We start from the raw sequence: 16932 nt of genomic DNA on the forward strand, positions 1-16932 counted from the left end.
CATTTGCCCTTCATAAGACTTCTATTTCCTCCTTCGTACAATCTCTGTGTTCACAAAGAGGAAATTCAAAGGCTCCGTCTTTTCATCCCTTTTAACTTTGACAACAATACCAAACCTGACCCTGAGACCCTCACCTTCTCATCCTCTCAAGGTGCTGGAGAAAGCACCTGGCTTATGACTGGAATTAATGTTTTCATTCAACTGCAAATGCTTGAGCTCAATACACCTACCAGCAGAGTGAGCACAAGCCCCTTCCAATGCTTCAGGTAATATCCTTTTTCCTTTTTCTTTTCTTTTCTTTTTTTCTCATTATGCCTTTAATGCAGAGCAGGGCTGCTGATTACAAAGAGGCAGTCGGACTCCAGCAATAGGTCTTCTTCACTAACCCTCACTGTCATGGACACTCCAGCTGCTACAAGAATAAGAGGCTCAATCCATATTTGCCAGCTCTAATATGAAATCTGTCAGAGCCCAAATTAATGAGTTCCAAATTCCTTACATCACGATAACAGGTTAAGACTGGTCAATTAATTACATAAATCCTTCCCGATTCATTGTGCGTTCGCAGCCCAGATTGTGTCTTACATTACTCCATGACACAAGGCCTTTTGGCTCCTGTTGTTCCATAGAAAGGCCCCATTTAAGTGGAGGCTGCCTGCCACGGCGAAATGTTAAATGTCACACGTTAAATTTGCACTTTTCTGTAATTGCTTTTGTTGAAAAAAAATTTTTAAATTAAAGCACAGGGCTCCCAGTACACCACTCTGCAAAGGGCAGAAATTGTACTGAGCGGATCCCAGCGCAGGCAAGTCCCCATCTTTTACCTCCAACAGTTTGCACAGTCCCCTCTGCACCTGGTGCCTGATAAGCAGCAGAACCCACAATGTGCATGTTTGTGAAAATAAACCAAGTTTCCCTTCCCAGCAGATATAAATATATATACACATATATATATATGTATATATATATATATATATACACATACACATACACACACACACACACGCACACACACACACTGAGTGGCCAGATTATTATGATCTCTGAACACATAATAATCTGGCCATTCAGTGTGTGTGTGTGTGTGTGTGTGTGTGTGTGTGTGTGTATTAGAGGCCCAGTGCATGAATTGGTGCATGGGTGGGGTCCAGCCAGCCTGGCCAGGGGGAGGGGACATGGATGGTTGGCCAGCCTGCCTACTGGTCAAACTCCTGGTCGAGGGGACAATTTGCATATTAGCCTTTTATTATATAGGATATACACTGAGTGGCCAGATTATTATGCGTTCAGAGATCATAATAATCTGGCCACTCAGTGTATATTCAGAAGGTTCATTTCTTTACAAAGGGGTTAAAATGGGATTCTTTACATAGCCAGCTTCCCGTATAAGGCACTGTTGTTCTAACCACGTTTTCAGGAACATGGATTGCTCAGATGTATGTGTGTGTGTTATGCTGGTGCAGGCCTTTGCCTTCAAAAAGGAGGCGTTGCTATTTGGATTTGTAACTGGTGCCCACCTACAGAAGGAGAATAGTGGAGGATTAAGATCTCAGAGGTCTTCAATAATCACCCAGGCCAAACCTTTTCCTTCTTAAAACATCACAATGCGCTTGGAAATCACAGCTAGTGGGAGCTAGGGGGTACCTGTCACTACAGACTCGCAGGTTCCTAGTGCAACCTCTCACCTCAATACACTGCCTTGTGGCGTGGCCTTTCTATGTTCTTAGGTGCTCTGTGTGGAATGGGACCAGGGCCGGCGTGTTTCCGTCATCTCATTGCGGGCTGGGGCGTCTGCGAACACACGAGCCAGCAGATGATGCCCGCCAGCGCAAACTGAGATCTAAGGGGCGTAGATGCTCCTTTCCGCCTGGGAGCCGGCAACACCGCACCACGCAGACGCGAGCAGCCCCCGTCGGCTCCTTCTCCGCCAGCCGGCCCGGCAGCGCCCTCCTCTGTCCTTCCGCCGCCTTGCACCCTCTGCCGCCGCCGGTCGCGCGCTTTTGCTCTCCAGGGCATCCATCCATTCCAACGGAACCCAAGCTGAAACCCGGGTTTCGTGGGCTAGGGGCTGGTCTCTCCCCGGGAGGGAGCGGGTTAAAGCGACTGGCAGGTCCGCCCTGCAGGCTTTAGGGTCCCGGGAAGACCCCAGGAGAATCGGGTTAACTGATTGATGGGTGTGATGCGTGCGCCTATAAAACATTTGGGGCGCGAGGGTTTCGTCCAGCCCCGCCGCGACCCCGGGGCACTTGCGCGGACCCTCCAGCCTCCGCCACACCCACACCTCTCGGGCCGGGTGGCGGGGCCGGGCCCGCAGCAGCGCCGCGCTGGCATCTGCAGAACAAAGACTCGGGCCAGCCCGAGACCGGAGAGGCCGCCGCCGCCACCGCTCCCTCCCCCCATCTCCCACCTCCATCTGGAGCCGCCGGCCCGCACCGCGCCGTCCAGGAAACCCGTGCGGGCGGCGGGGTCCCGGCTCCTGCGCGCTCCCTAACCCAGCCGGGCCCTGGGCACCACGCTCCGGCGGCCCGAGGGTCGTCGCCAGCACAGGCTTCCCCCGACGCCAACCCCGCCCCCGCAGGCCCCTCGGTACATTCTTTTCGTTCTGACTGTCAAGGCAGCCGGAGCTGTCATCTCAGGGCGGGGACGGGGACCTCGCGGGCCCACGTTTGCAGCAGGTGGGGCAGGCGAGAGGGCGCTGCAGGCTGCGCTGTAAATCGCTGCCTTTTTGCGGTTGTTGTTCCCACTCACCACCCGCCTCCCCCCTCCACCCGGGTTTTTTTTTTTTTTCTTCCCTTTCTTTCTGCAGCGCAGTTGCTATGGGTTACCAGGGTGGTTGCCATGGGTTACCGGACCGAGGCCGCTGGCTCGCTACCTGCCACCCAGCCGCCGCCGGCGGAGCCGCCCGGGAGGGAGGCGGCGGGAGCGCGCGTGTGCGGGACGCGGCGCGGGGCGTGTGCGCGAGCCGCGGAGGCCGCAGCCAACAGGCGGCCGAGGGGCCGCCGCGGGAGCGCCTCCGTCGGTGGGGCGGGGGCAGAGCTATAAAGAAGGCCCCGAGGTAAGAAACTAGCAAAAACACCACCGCAACTCAGGCCCGTGCTGGGCCTCCAGCAGCCCAGACGAGCGGTGTGGGGTTCGGGAGGAATCTACACTTCTCGTCGGCGAGAAAGGGTATTTTCCTCTTTAGCATAAGTCATTTGCATAGTGCCTTTAGGTTCAGCGGAAATTGTAGCTTGATTTTTTTTTTCCTCCTTTTTCCTATATCTTTTGAAAAGACGTCTTTGGAATTTTGGAGAAAAAGAAAAGCGTCATTAACTACCCTCGAGTTTTCGCAGCTAAAATAAATGAGTGGCCAAGCACTGCTCATCACTAGGACCTAGAAAGTTTCCAGCCAGACTGAAGAGCAATTGTGTCTGACTTAAAGGGACAAGGGTGACTCGTTTTTTGTGAGATGCATACGGCAAAGAATAGGGCCAAAATCCTTTGTAAATATTTCAAACGTTAAAGAAATTGTTGCTTATTTACTTACATCCTTCTAACGTTTTTGGACTCCACTCTATTAAAATGTGTTCGTTTCTTATGACCTTTATTTGCAAAGAAAATTGTTATCTATGCTTTGAATGTCAAATTGCAATAACTAATTTCAGAAAGCATTTTGTCATTGAAAATGTGTTTATAATAAAGTGACAAAACGTCTGTATTCCAAACAAAAGCAGAAAATTGTACTGGGATTGTTTCCTCCATTAAGGAGATGCGGCATTGTATTCATAGGATACCAACTAAGGAATTTAAATATTGAGAGGAAAACTATTTTGAAACAGAATAAGCTTTTGTTTTGTTATTTTTGTCTTAAGATTTTAGAGGCCTTTTGTGAAAGGCATTGTTCCCTGATAGCTGAAATACTGAACCCTTATTCACACCACAGTAGCTCAATAATGATGAATCCTTAAGGCACCAAAAATAAAACATAAATTGAGTTCAAAACAACATTCAATTTACTGTTGGATATAACGGTAATTGTGGCTAGGCTAAATGAATTTGTTTAAATTCTTAATGGCCATAAAAGAGATTTTAAGGTTATTGCATATCACTTGTTTGTATTTAATTATTCAATAAAATGTGAACTAGGCTTGAAAAGCTCCTGCAGGATATTTAATATCTTAAGGGACATCACTACTTAAACATCTCTGTTTTTCCTCAGTAATTTTTAAAACTTGAAATCTGAACTGGAATTTAAATCACTTTCTTCCAAGTGAGACTTTAAAAGAAGCCGTAAGTAACAGGTGTTGGCTTTCCCTGTTGACCCCTTTGGGTTATGTATAAAACCAGTTCCCAAGCAAAACACATAAACCGACTTTATAGGTGAACAGTTTACACTTCCAGAATGAGGCAGGGAAATACAGTTTTAATGTATGTAAATCATAAATCACCCAGGATTAGAATTTTTTAAATTTAAGTTACATTAGAAATAGTTTTAAATAAACATCTATTCTGTTTAGTTTAGTTACTTAAGTAATCATTTTCTTTTCCTAAAGAAAGCTTTATAAAAAGATGCCAGAGGAAAATAAGAGACTCGAACAAGGCCAGAAAGCCATTGGGGTTGAAGTTACCTAAATATTTCCGCTGCTGAGTATCAGCGTTAATGGTGCTTAGATATCAAAACAACCAAACCAAAGCTCAAATGCGTACAACTAGAGTGAATATTAAAGCAAACTTTACCCAACTTCTTCATAAAAAAATGTACTGATCATTCAAAAACACACTGAATTTAGGACTAAGTCAGAAGAAATGCATTCTCGTATGAAACAAGTAAGCCAACACAATAAAGTTGATTTTTTTTTCATGTTTAATGTGAAAACGGTGATCTCGTGAAGTTTGCATACCACAGTATCAGGCATTACTTAATATCCATTTTGATGGCTGTTTACATCATCTAAAAATAATATGACAATTGGTAGCATATATACATCCTTTTCAAAACTGCTGAAAAACAGAAATAATGTGATTCAAATACATGTCACCGAGGAGCTGGGATCCACTCTTAAATGATGGTAAACTTTATGTGTTGGCAAGGTAAAAAGAAATTGCTAAACCTCTTTTTTTCTGTATTAAAATAATGAGTCCTAGATGATAAAGTAATAAGATCCAATCCATTAAATCAGAATATTTACATACGTTCAATAATGTTTTAGACCAAACAAAAACAAAAAGGAGAAAGTATGGAATCATTCTAAATTTAATATTTTTTCTATTGCTTCTTAGTTACAAGCATTTCAAAGACTTTTTAATAATACAGTAACTTTTAAACTCCTAGTTAAAATGAGGTGAGGTAACATTTAATTAAAGCAACAAGTTATCCCAGTTATGTAAAAATATCTTCCTGTTAGTTTCGGAGATATTTTGTACCATTCAACAGGGAAGACGCTTGGGTAATTATCTCAAGAAAATGCTGTCTCGTCTGAAATTTGAAGTTCAATGTAGTTTAAGATGTTTTCTCTTTGGGCCATTAAAAAAAAAAAAAAAGATTTTATTGAATTATTTTAAGTTATACCAATCCTCTGGAAGCTACCTAAAAAGAAAGGGCTTTTAAAAAAATGAATAATTAATTTTATATCCTTTTCTAAATTATGGGAATACTTACTGATAACATTAAATATATTTGTATAAGAGCCTACTTCTAACTTCAAGATAAGTAACAAGTAACCAACACTGAGAAAGTTATCTAGTGATAGGAAACTGCATATTTAGTCAGAAAATAAATCATTAACCTGTAATTCTAATTACACAACGATAATGAAAACAAATGCTCTGTCTCCAGAAACCATGTGTTAAAGCTGATTTTTTGGACAATGAAACTGTATTTCTTAATCTACATATTGCAGGTATAAGCAAAGTCACTGGCCCTGTTTCTGTTCTGTCTGGGATGTAAACATTATTTTAGCATGTCTGTTCCTAAGATACCCTTCCCCATCTACGTGGGAAAGAGAATACTGGAAAGGCTCGACTCTCTTACAAGATTTCAGACACCCAAAAGCGAAGTGTCTTCCCAGGGCGGGGGCGGTACCCACAAAATATCAGCCACATGTCTGAGCGAGGCCGTCTGGCCTCGGCTGTCAGTCTTCAGCGTGGTTAAGCTCATACATGCTGTGTTTACGATAACACTGCCCCGCTGATTCAAAAAGGAACCCACTGTCTGGCTTTTAAATGCGAACTATTTACCTATCTTTTCAAATTCAGTAAAACCAACCAGGTTTTTTGTTGTGTGTGTTTTTTAAACATATAAGCCATGTCCTTGGAGGGCAGGATCTTGTTTTACCGATAATGTTGGCCTACAAAGGAGAGGGTTGCAATCACGGGCCTTTAGCTTTTTACGGCAGCTTAGCCAAAATGAGACAACATGAAAGCAGCATGAATAAACAACCCAACGTCTTGGAGAATTTAAGTACCTCATATCATGACAGTGAGCTTTAGGTAAAAATATATCATTAGCCAGCTTTCTCCTCTATGACTGGACATAATTTGCTATTCCTAAGATGGTCACGTTAGAATTCTTTTTCAGGATTCCTGCGGAGCTGTGCTCATTTTACACCCATGCGAACTGCTGTCATCGCTACTGTGTCCAAACCCGGAGGATGAACTGGAAAAGAAGAGAGGGGGAAAATAATAAAAAGAGGAAATTGGTTTTCACAACACACTCAAAGCCTGAGTAACAGAGGAGAACTTTAATTATCTCCAGTCACAAAGAGAGACAGGAAATTTGGACTTTTAATTAGCCATTTGGAGTGCAGTTGGATATTTTTTTAGCTAGATAATTTAAACGCGAATAATTCAAGTCTGACTAAATGAAAGTCACATAATCAGAATGCAGATAATTGAATTTCTACTGCATTCATTAATTCAGCGTGGAGGTGTGTGTGAAGACTACTATGATGAGCTGTCACAACTCAATAAAATCTCAGTCAATTAATTTTTTCATTATCTTAGGATGACATCAACAAAAAGAGGCAAGTGTGTGTAGATATCCCCTACACAGGCATGTGTGTGCTACGTGTTCTATAAATACGTAGGTGTTGGGGGGAGATGCAAGGAAATACCTTTCCGAACCATAATCTATATTGTTCTCTTGTTCCCCGTCTTCATCCTCTTCAGGGAAGCGTCTGTTCATCAAGGCGAACTTGTGAATTGCTTCCTCTACCGTGTACTTCGTCTGCCCAGAAACGCACGCCTCGATGTCCTCTGAATTCAGGTGGCTCTGCAAGAAGAGGTGCAGGCTGCTGTCGGAAAGCAGGAGCGCGTTGTGCAGGACCCTGTGTGAGAGAAAACGGGATTGAGCAACTATAGGGCAGGAGAGGGAGAGACCTCCGAAATGTGCCGCCGAAGTCATCTCTCGACTGTGGCAAACTTTGCATCCATGATGCTCTCTGCCTATTAAAGGGATGGAAGCATATGTTAACTTCTATTCAATTATTTGGAAATTTAGGTGAGTAAAAACATGAAGCTGATGGTTAGGAACATCTGTTAAAAGAATAACTTCAAGGACATTTCTCCAATGTAACCATCTGTTAACGGCCATGTGGATTAATTACGGAAATATTTTGCTTATGGAGTCATAGAAATGTATTCCACTTAAAACAATTTTTTTTTACTGCCAGCCAGCATGTCCATCCTGTGATCTTTATGGGCGAGGCTGTCAGGACACATCAAAACTTTCAACTACCATTAAAAGTTCTATTAAAAAGTCATCTCTTTGTTGGAAAAACACAGCTTTGCTTCTGTACAAGTTTACAAGGGCTCAGTTGAGAGCTGGCTTTTTTTTTTTTTGAATACCTAAGATTGACTAGAAATTTCTCCAAAATCTCCAGTGGAACAAAGAGAGTACAGATTTCAACTAGCCCCTCAGAACGGCAGGGGGGAGCAAACACTGGCCCGTAGCCGAATCTGCGCATGCCCAGGTTCACACCGCCGGTGAAAGTGTTTTCTCTGCCAGAGGACACCCTCGCGTGTAAATAAAAACTGTTTTTTAACTTTTTAGCAAAGACTTTCACGTATAACTTTGTCTCTGTTCATAGTTCAGTAATGACATCATGATGCGATACTAACACCCGTTGTAGGAGACGAAACTAAAATACTAAACCCCGAGTATCATTGTGCCCAAGGAGGGATGGTTCATTCATGCATTTTTTTTAACAAGTGACTAGAAAAAGCACATCTCTCTTGGCCATTCACCGTTCATTTAAAGTCCAAGGACATTAGACTATTTCCTTTCCTGCAAAATGGAACAGAATTCTTTGTTCAAGGAGGCCAACGTCTAGAAAGGCGCAGTTCCCACAGCACAGAGCAGCCATCCTCTAGGCTGCAACAGGCTTACCAATGCAGCTTAAGGAAATACTCTTTACCGAGCGAGAGGGAGAAAAGGTAAAACCGCTGCGCTTTTTAAAAGGCAAAATCTCAGGCGAAGCAGCTAACACGTCCTCTCCTTCCATATCCCATGGTGAAGATTCATTTACCAAGTACAGGCAGGAACGTGGCCAACTCCTCTTACTGTTCTTGGAGGTTTTCTACCTTTACAGATGTTTGCCCCTCTTGTTTTAAATCCCGCGGTTCTGGGGGAGAAGTATATGGCCATGACCCACTGACGGGAACCTGAATTCACTGGGAAGTTTGAACGGAGTGTTTCCTGCCAGCCGTGGCACAAGGAACTGTTCATAGGATTACACGTACTGCTTTGTTTCTGGTGGAAATGTGTTTTATTTTCTTTATAAAATAATAGGTAATCTTTAAAATTGATTTTAGATGGTTCAAGGCATTACCCCGCCAAAGTAATGAGCACTAATGCCAATGATATTGGACACAAATTCATTTTAGCTTTATTTCATGTCTAAAGCAATTCTACTGAGCCTTGAACTGCCCGGGCGCGGTTATTAACTCGCTGGTAACCGAACGCATGGGTGCGGCAAACAACAGTGATCAGGGCCCAGGTTCGTCGGGACCTCAAGGCTACTGTCTTTTTTTCTTGAGCTATAATTCAATTTCCAATTTTACTGTACATTAGACTCATTATTTCTCAGCGTTTTCTGCTGGAGACTGCCACCTGGAGGACACACCGGCGAACGGCGGGAGGGAGCCGGGCACACCCAGCTCTCCATTCTGAAAGGGAGAGAAACGTGTGGCTGGGGAGGGAACCCCAAAATCGGTACATCGGCTACCACCCCTGGGCTTTTTCATTCCCTCGGCCTGGCTGGCTAAATGTAGGCCACTGTGCTCCACGGGGAGGAGTTTTAAACATGCAAAAAATGATTTTTAATATATTTATGGTTTTTATCTTTAGATATTTCCTTCCAAAATTAAAAATGCCAACAGTGGAGAGTGTTCCCCCCCTCCCCGCCTCCCCGGTTCGGTGAGCATGACTAGTTCATTTAACGTTACATCTGGCTTAATATGTATCAGCGAGCGTTGTGACTGCCATCACCACAATATTAAATCCTATTTTTACCTTAGTCATATTTGCGCCGCATTTTCCACAAACAAATCGAATCGCAGTAAATCAACTTCAAACTTAATACAAAGAGTACTTTGTAAAACAGTCAATAAAATGTCACCGTTATAAGCCTCCATAAAAATAAATGCATACGATGTTCAGGCCTTTACACAAAAGGAACAAAAAATGGCCTCCAGAATGTTGCAGGAATTTGTGAAAAGCCATTTACAACATGAGTCGACAGTTAATTCCTTTCCCCCACAAGAACATGAAACTACACAAAGCAAAACCTGTTTTTCCCTCGAATTGGATGCAGTCGAAAAATCTGGTTTTCCGCCACATGACTTTATCAGGTGTATTCTATGTCGGTCCAGCTGAGAACAATATATCGCCATGCAAAAACACTGCACCCACCTCAGGGCGCCGGGGTCTGCTGTGCCCAGCACAGTGACACACCTACACATCCGTATCGCCCGTGGAAGGTGAGCAGTTTGATGTAGGGGGGAAATTTTTTTAATTCAGCCTGTTTACCTCTTACCATGAGAAAAAATAAAGCCCACAAATCTTCTTTGAAGGCATTCATGAACTGTGCTATGGTGCCCTCTACTGAACACGACATAAAAACTGTGTGTGTGTGTGTGTGTGTGTGTGTGTGTGTGTGTGTGTGTGAGAGAGAGAGAGAAACTAACAGTGTTTCCATGGTATCCTTTGGTAAAAAAAAAAAAAACACTGTAATATTCCTTTAATTTTAAAGAAATACAAAACTGTAATACAAAAGCCTCCATTGTAAGGTCCGTGTAGTTGGATGAACGGGTGAATTCAGTACAGGAGGGCTGCTCCCGTTTGTGACATCAATCTAACGTAAAAGCTAGTAGGAGTGCCATTTTCACAGGTCGAGTCTAACCAACAGAATTTATAATTTTAGTCTATTTTTGCCATAACGATTTGTAGAAATGACTTACAATTTATAAATATCCGGGGGGGGGGGGGGAGAAGGAGTCCAAAAGGGAGATTATAGCCAAGATTGAGGAAAAATAAATATATTTAAATATATTTGAAAAATCTCACAATCATACTGACCAAATTTAACTAGCCTTTAAGAGTTCTACTAACTGAAATACAGTGCCTCCACCTTTCCTATAATTTCCTTGTCTGTAACATCGAGACCAGGAAATTACATTATTGCCGTTACTGAGATAAAAAACATGTGAAAGCTATACGTACAGCAAGTGTTCAATAAACGGTACAAATTCTTTTTTTGGCACCCGGTGAAAGAGACAACTTACTAATTCCCCCATGAAGATGGACCTGGATGTGTAGTTTGCTATTAAATAGGTATTGTTTCTCCAATGCCCTTAAAGTGAACAACGCTGCTACGTGACATACACACACATGCCCGAAGACATGCGGGTTTCGAAGGGTCTGACCATGTTACGTGCCCTTGGCGCATCACTTCAAAACGTGCACAAACACCAGATTTTTAAAGGCAGGCTGAAAATCGACCACACGAGCCTACTTCCTAGTTAATGCTGTGGCGGCTTCCTGCCCGACGTCCTAAAGCGATCTACAAACAAACGAGGTGCCGGCCATCGAGGGGGGCCGTGAATAACGGGTCCCAAGCTGGGGACGGGACACGGTGCCGAGCGGCCAAGGGGTATGTCAGATCCAGTTTCCCAAAGCGGCTGGAGCTGAGGGACACCAGGGGTGCCAAAGACTCGCACGGTTGTCACCTACGCAAACCGGGCAAAGCACAGGAGAGAATCTGAGGAACACAGAAAGGCGGGGGGGGGGGGGGGGGGCAGGAGAAGCGGAGGGCGGGGGGACAGGCCTGAAGTCAGCATGTGGTGCTAGACTCCTTGCTTTCTTCAGGTCCAAACCACACAGAAGCACCATCAGCTGGGAGACTATGGAGCAAATGACATCGCAAGAGACCTCGGTGCCTGTTCTATGATTCGACTCCTGGCTGAGGATCCCATTTTAATGAACCCAGCCATCCCCCGATACACACCGAGTGCTTCCCCACTCGACTGGAAGCTTCAAAAGGACCAGGACTTGTGTCCATCCCGTGCGGTCCGGTATCCCCAGGCCCCAGCCCGGCCCAAAGTAGTCACTTAAGCAGATTTTCCTCGGATGCGTCATTTGAACGACACAACCTCTAGTGAGGCCGACAATGCGTGGGTGACACTATAGCCCCCGTACAGCAAACCAAGGCTCAAAGGAATGAAGTGACTTTCCCACGGTCACACAGCCAGAAGACGATCAGGAGCCCAGACCCGAGGGAGACCCGGAGCCCAGCTCGTCGAGCTCCTCATCCAAGACACTCTGTACTGGGAAGTCCGCGTCAGATTCAGTCAACGAGCCCCGCCGGCCAGCATGGCTCCGTGGTTGAGTGTCAACCTGGGAACCAGGCTCCCGGTCAGGGCACATGCCCAGGTGGTGGGCTCGATCCCCAGGGTGGGAGTGTGCAGGAGGCAGCTGATCAATGATTCTCTCTCCTCACTGATGTTTCTCTCTCTCTCCCTCTCCCTTCCCCTCTGAAATCAATAAAAACACATTTTTTTAAAAGAAAAAAACTCAGTCAACAAGCAGCCAAACAACATAGTTCGCAAAAATAACCCAGTGCAAGCGTCACCCACTGCAGCCGAATGACACGTGTGTCACCGATTGGGTAAAATCACCTGAGAAAGAACAGGTCATGCTCAAAACAAGGAAGTGACTCCCAGTCAGAGATGCATGCCCTGCGATCAACCAGCAACCTAAACACAGAGACCCGTGCTGCCCGGTGACCTCACAAAAGGAGTCCCCTCTACAGAAGACAAGTAGCTCCCCAGGGCTGGCTGCGGGGTCTGGCTGTCCCTGCCCAGGCCTCACGAGGAACGGCCCGTCTGCAGCTTCCCCGAGCAGCATCCGGAGTGACAGGCCACTCTGCCACCGTGGGCTGCAGGGGCCCCATCTTAAGGGAGAGGCCATCAGCCACCTGGGTCTCAGACAGACGGCCATTAAAATCAGATCTGTCCCCCAAGGGAAGGGGCAGACATCACTGGACCAGGTCTTTGTTCTCTCAAGCCCAAAAGAATCTCACTGTAATGTTTTCCCAGGTCCCGGCTCAGTACTAGGTCTTCTGAGCTCATGTCATTTTTATTCTTCTAGCTTCTTTTTCTTTTCCGGCTCCCCCTCAATTTATTTTTATTTTTATTGATTTCAGAGAGGAAGTGAGAGGGGGAGAGAGAGAGAAACATCAATGATGAGAGAGAATCATTGATTGGCTGCCTCCTGCATGCCCCACACTGGGGATCGAGTCCACAACCCAGACATATGCCCTGACCGGGAATTGAACCTTGGCCTCCTAATTCATAGGTCGACACTCAACCACTGAGCCACACCGGCCAGGCCCCGCCCCCTGCCCAGTTTATAATCTTGGATGTTTCTTTATGTCTCCATGACCGCTTCAAAGGAAAGGCGCTCTATCAACCTAATAGAAATAGGTATTACTATTCCTGGGCATACTTAACACCCACACCGGTTATGAATGGCCACATGGAGAGAAAGCAGGATATTATCTCAGGCTAGCTCTAAGGGGCCAGGCAGTGACCTCAAAACGAGATTACTTCAGATCCTGAAGCGAGTAGAAAAGGAGAGTCCAGGTGACCGGGCTCTGCCCCCTAACCAGTAGTCGTGTGGCTCAGCCTATTTTCTTATCTATAAAGTAAGAAGTTAGCAAAATTAGCTCAAAGCTATCTCATTTCTAAGTGCATCCAACAAACAATGGCCAATACTTAGATACCACATGTCATACGCCAGACTGCTGTGAGCGCTTTGCATTCATTAATTCATTTAATCCTCGCAGCAATCTTATAAAGTAGCAGCTCTTACGGACTCCATTTTACAGATGGGAAAACGCAGGCCGAGAGGAGGTAAGCCCAAGCTCCCAGCTAATAAGGGACAGAGCCAGGATTTGAACCCAGGCAGGCTGGCCTCAGAGTCTGTGTGCGAACCACTGTGCTGTCCCATGGGATGGGAATTCCAGTGTTGGGGGGGGGGGGGGAGAAATTGTAGTAGTGTGAATTTAAGTCGCCTTCGCGACAGTACCTCCCATCACCACGTCATCCGGAGTCAATAGCCCACTGAGACTATCTAACACCCCCTTACCTACAGTCCCTCCAAAGAGTGGAGTGAAACCACTCACTTATTAGTAGAGGAACCCAGAAGGGCATTAGCAGCCCACCGGAAAGCGGATCGTTGTCCATCAGTCCAACTGTTGTAAATCAAGACAGTTTTTACGAAGTGCCCTTTTAATAAGGCACATCTGTTTCCTGGAAGTTTTTGCTTTTGTCAGCTACACTCCCAAGTAATTTGGCTCTGCTTTTCAGCTTAAGGGACCCTGTATTTATCATCAGGCTCAATTAGTTCATTGTTTTCTTTCTAGATTTGGTCCCTCATAGGCACCATCAGATGTCAGCCACAAGGTGGCGCTCTGAGACAGGAAATGAACGACTGAGGTTGTCTCCGGAGCCGAAGATGAGGATTTCAGAGACAGTACTGTGCTCCCTCCCTGATCACAGGACACCCAGCTCTTGCGGAGCACTTTTCTGCACACTCACTTTCTGAGGAAATCTTCCAAGCCCTGGCGCCGCTGGTCCACATGCTGGCGATTGTTCATGTTGAAAAACAGGTTTTTAGATGGAAGTTCCGGCAGTTGTCTAATGAGAAAGAAACAAAAATGTTTATAATCATCCGATCAGGGTGGTTTAGTTACAGAAATCCCTCCGTGAAAGCAAATTACACGTAATAATCACCACACAGTGACTATATATTACATAGGTAGTTATATAATAAGGATAAGAGAATATTAACTTAAAGAAAACCCCATTTTTAAACATTGTTGAGGCCTTTCATGATCAATACCCATGAAAGCTGGTGGAATTCAAATGATAAATGTTGAATTCAGATGCCGTAACCACAAAACTAACTAAAACTATCATTACAATCAAGAATGCCTATAAAATCCCTCATAATTTATATCTCATGCATATCAAAGTTCTAAAGACTGAATATAATAATAAAGTCTCCTCAATACACTCTTTAAGTCACTTACACCAGCAATGCATTACTCTGGAGTCTCTGCCTCAGCCACACAAATTCTCTGTATCTTCTTCGTACACAGGATGTTTTCATTGTAAAGCACATGCTATTGGTCTGTTCAGAGAAAAGAAAAATATAAGCCTCACTTGAGAAAAAATGCTTTTTTATATCTATAACTCACTATATGCCCCCAAATTTATTTAAATGGGATTTTTAAACCCAAAAATACACGTGCATTTAAACCAGATTCAAATCTTAGACATCACCCATCAATATGGCAGCCCTGAAGACAGCTGAGCTGACATAAATGTTGTCTGGGGCGAGCCATTCACTCCCTGAGTCCTGAAGTAGCCTCCTGCCCACCTATCAGCACTGCTTTCAAAAAAGAATCATAAAAATCGAATCCTGAAGCACAAATGACCAGTAAGAACTGAGGGTCATCCACTGCTTTTTAACACCTGCCGTCTGTCCGAGCAGCTGGAGAAGCCCTTGGGGACTTCTCCTGGTCCCTGACATGACATCACAGAAGCCGTCATGACCTTGACACGGCCTGCACTACAGATCACACAGATCACCAGGAATCCCGAAATCACTTCTACTTTCTTCAAATATGTTTTTATTGATTTCAGAGAGAGGACGGGAGAGGAAGAGAGACAGAAACATCAATGATGAGAGAGAGTCGTTGATCGGCTGCCTCCTGCATGCCCCCTACTGGGGATGGAGCCCGCAACCAGGGTATGTGACCTGGCCGTAATCAAACCTTCTGGCACATGGGACATTCGCTCAACCAACTGAGCTCCACTGGCCAGGGCCTGAAGTCACTTTTAAACAAGAGAACAGCATTTCCCTTCTCTGGCAGGAGGGAGGGAACCTAGTCTGAGTTAGAAAGGGGTGTGAGGCACAGGGACAGGCATCCTCATGGGTGACCCAAATTCCAGTCCTGGCACTGTGAGAGGGCCAATCACTTCCACTCCAGTTCCCTGGATGGTAACACAGGGGTGAACCAGTGCATGCCTATTTCCCAGGGGGGCTCGGAGGACTGGTAACAAGCACCTGGCAAATGTCATCCATTCACCTTAGTATGCGTTACTGGATGCTGGTTTCCTTCCAGCTACCCTAAGGCAGATGCGGAAAAAGCCACCTCCAGAGTCCCGTCCTCGGCAAAATGGCAACACTCCTCCTTTGGGTAACAGGAGACTGGCAAATATTTGTCTGTTGATTTTGTCAGAAGATCTCTATTCTCTATATTTATTTCAAATTTCTGTTTCAAAATCTTTACGTTACCAAATGAGAGATGCTTTGCCTCCAAGACTTATATTATTTCAAAAAGTATTACTGCATCATTTAAAAAATACCCAGCGGTTGTTTAACTTGGGAAATGTGATTATGTGCATGCCTTCTTTTTCTTTTCTTTTTTGCATTCCTTCTTGAACTGCCCCCAGGAAGGAAGGATATGAGAGCGTCCCCGGTATTCCTCAGAAAACCTTGGCTGCAGAGAGGTTACATTCAGAGACCTGCCCCCAAAAGAAAGATTGGTCTAAACCCCTTCATCTCTGACAACAGGGCAGCCAAACGTGCTGGAGTCTGTGGCACAAGAACGTTCCGTGTGTGGGTTTCACAGCACGCCAGGGCCTCGCACTGAGGTGATCCCCGGGGAGGAAGAAAGCAGGCGTTTACAGCAGAGTGAGCCCTAAGGAGCCTGGGCAGGGATCCTCTCAGCCTCCTCCCCAGAGAGGGCCAGCCACTGAGGGGCTCCGCCTCAGGTCCACACGGGGTCAGTTTCAACTCCCTTCCTTTTCTCCGCTCAGATTCATGGTGGATGCCAACCACTGAGATCCAGCGGGTGCCTGCACCAAAGCTCTACCTCGAAGTCCTTCGTTTGCAGAACAAGCTCAGGAGAAGGTATACCATAGACTACCCACCTCTATAGTCCACTTGTTTAAAATGCTAAGTAAAAAAATATATAATAAATAAACAAACAAACAAAATGCCAAGTAAATGCTCAGATTTCAGAGTCGCCTGATATAATTTCCCTTACGATTGATTTAAATGAGTTCAAGGCTGGCTTCTCTACCTGCAAAGCTCTATGGTACCCCATCGAGGGAGGCTGACTAGGACTCTCCCATCCCCCATCGACTCTGGATTGTACAACAGAATCAGACGACACTGAGATCACTAGTTTACCAAGTTCCTCTAAATCGATTTGCTTGTGTCTGCTATCCACCAAGCCAAGATTTCTTCATTGTCAATTTATTAGCATTTCAGAGAAACACCAGACCACCACCCAATATTTGTGGCACCGACCATTTCTGGCTCGCGGTAGACATTTCTGAATTCACTTCATTAACTCCCTGAAGAAAATCAAATTTCACGCC

General features: G+C 45.1%; 1 protein-coding gene across 3 annotated transcripts in view; it reads right to left on the minus strand.

Moving 5' to 3' along the window:
* Positions 1-5217: 5217 nt before the first annotated feature.
* Positions 5218-16932, minus strand: part of SNX10 (sorting nexin 10) — a 48824-nt gene continuing 37109 nt past the window's right edge. For 2 of the 3 annotated variants that reach the window (XM_054726357.1, XM_054726356.1), the window contains exons 4-7: positions 14571-14671; positions 14077-14175; positions 7092-7304; positions 5218-6634 (exon numbers count right to left, since the gene is read on the minus strand). In XM_054726357.1, coding sequence (XP_054582332.1) covers positions 6553-6634; positions 7092-7304; positions 14077-14175; positions 14571-14671 — 495 coding nt within the window. In that variant the 3' untranslated portion in view covers positions 5218-6552. The remainder of the gene's footprint in view (positions 6635-7091; positions 7305-14076; positions 14176-14570; positions 14672-16932) is intronic. The other variant, XM_054726358.1, reaches the window with a different exon arrangement.

Source organism: Eptesicus fuscus, chromosome 14, assembly GCF_027574615.1.
Source record: "Eptesicus fuscus isolate TK198812 chromosome 14, DD_ASM_mEF_20220401, whole genome shotgun sequence".
Lineage (NCBI taxonomy): Eukaryota > Metazoa > Chordata > Mammalia > Chiroptera > Vespertilionidae > Eptesicus > Eptesicus fuscus.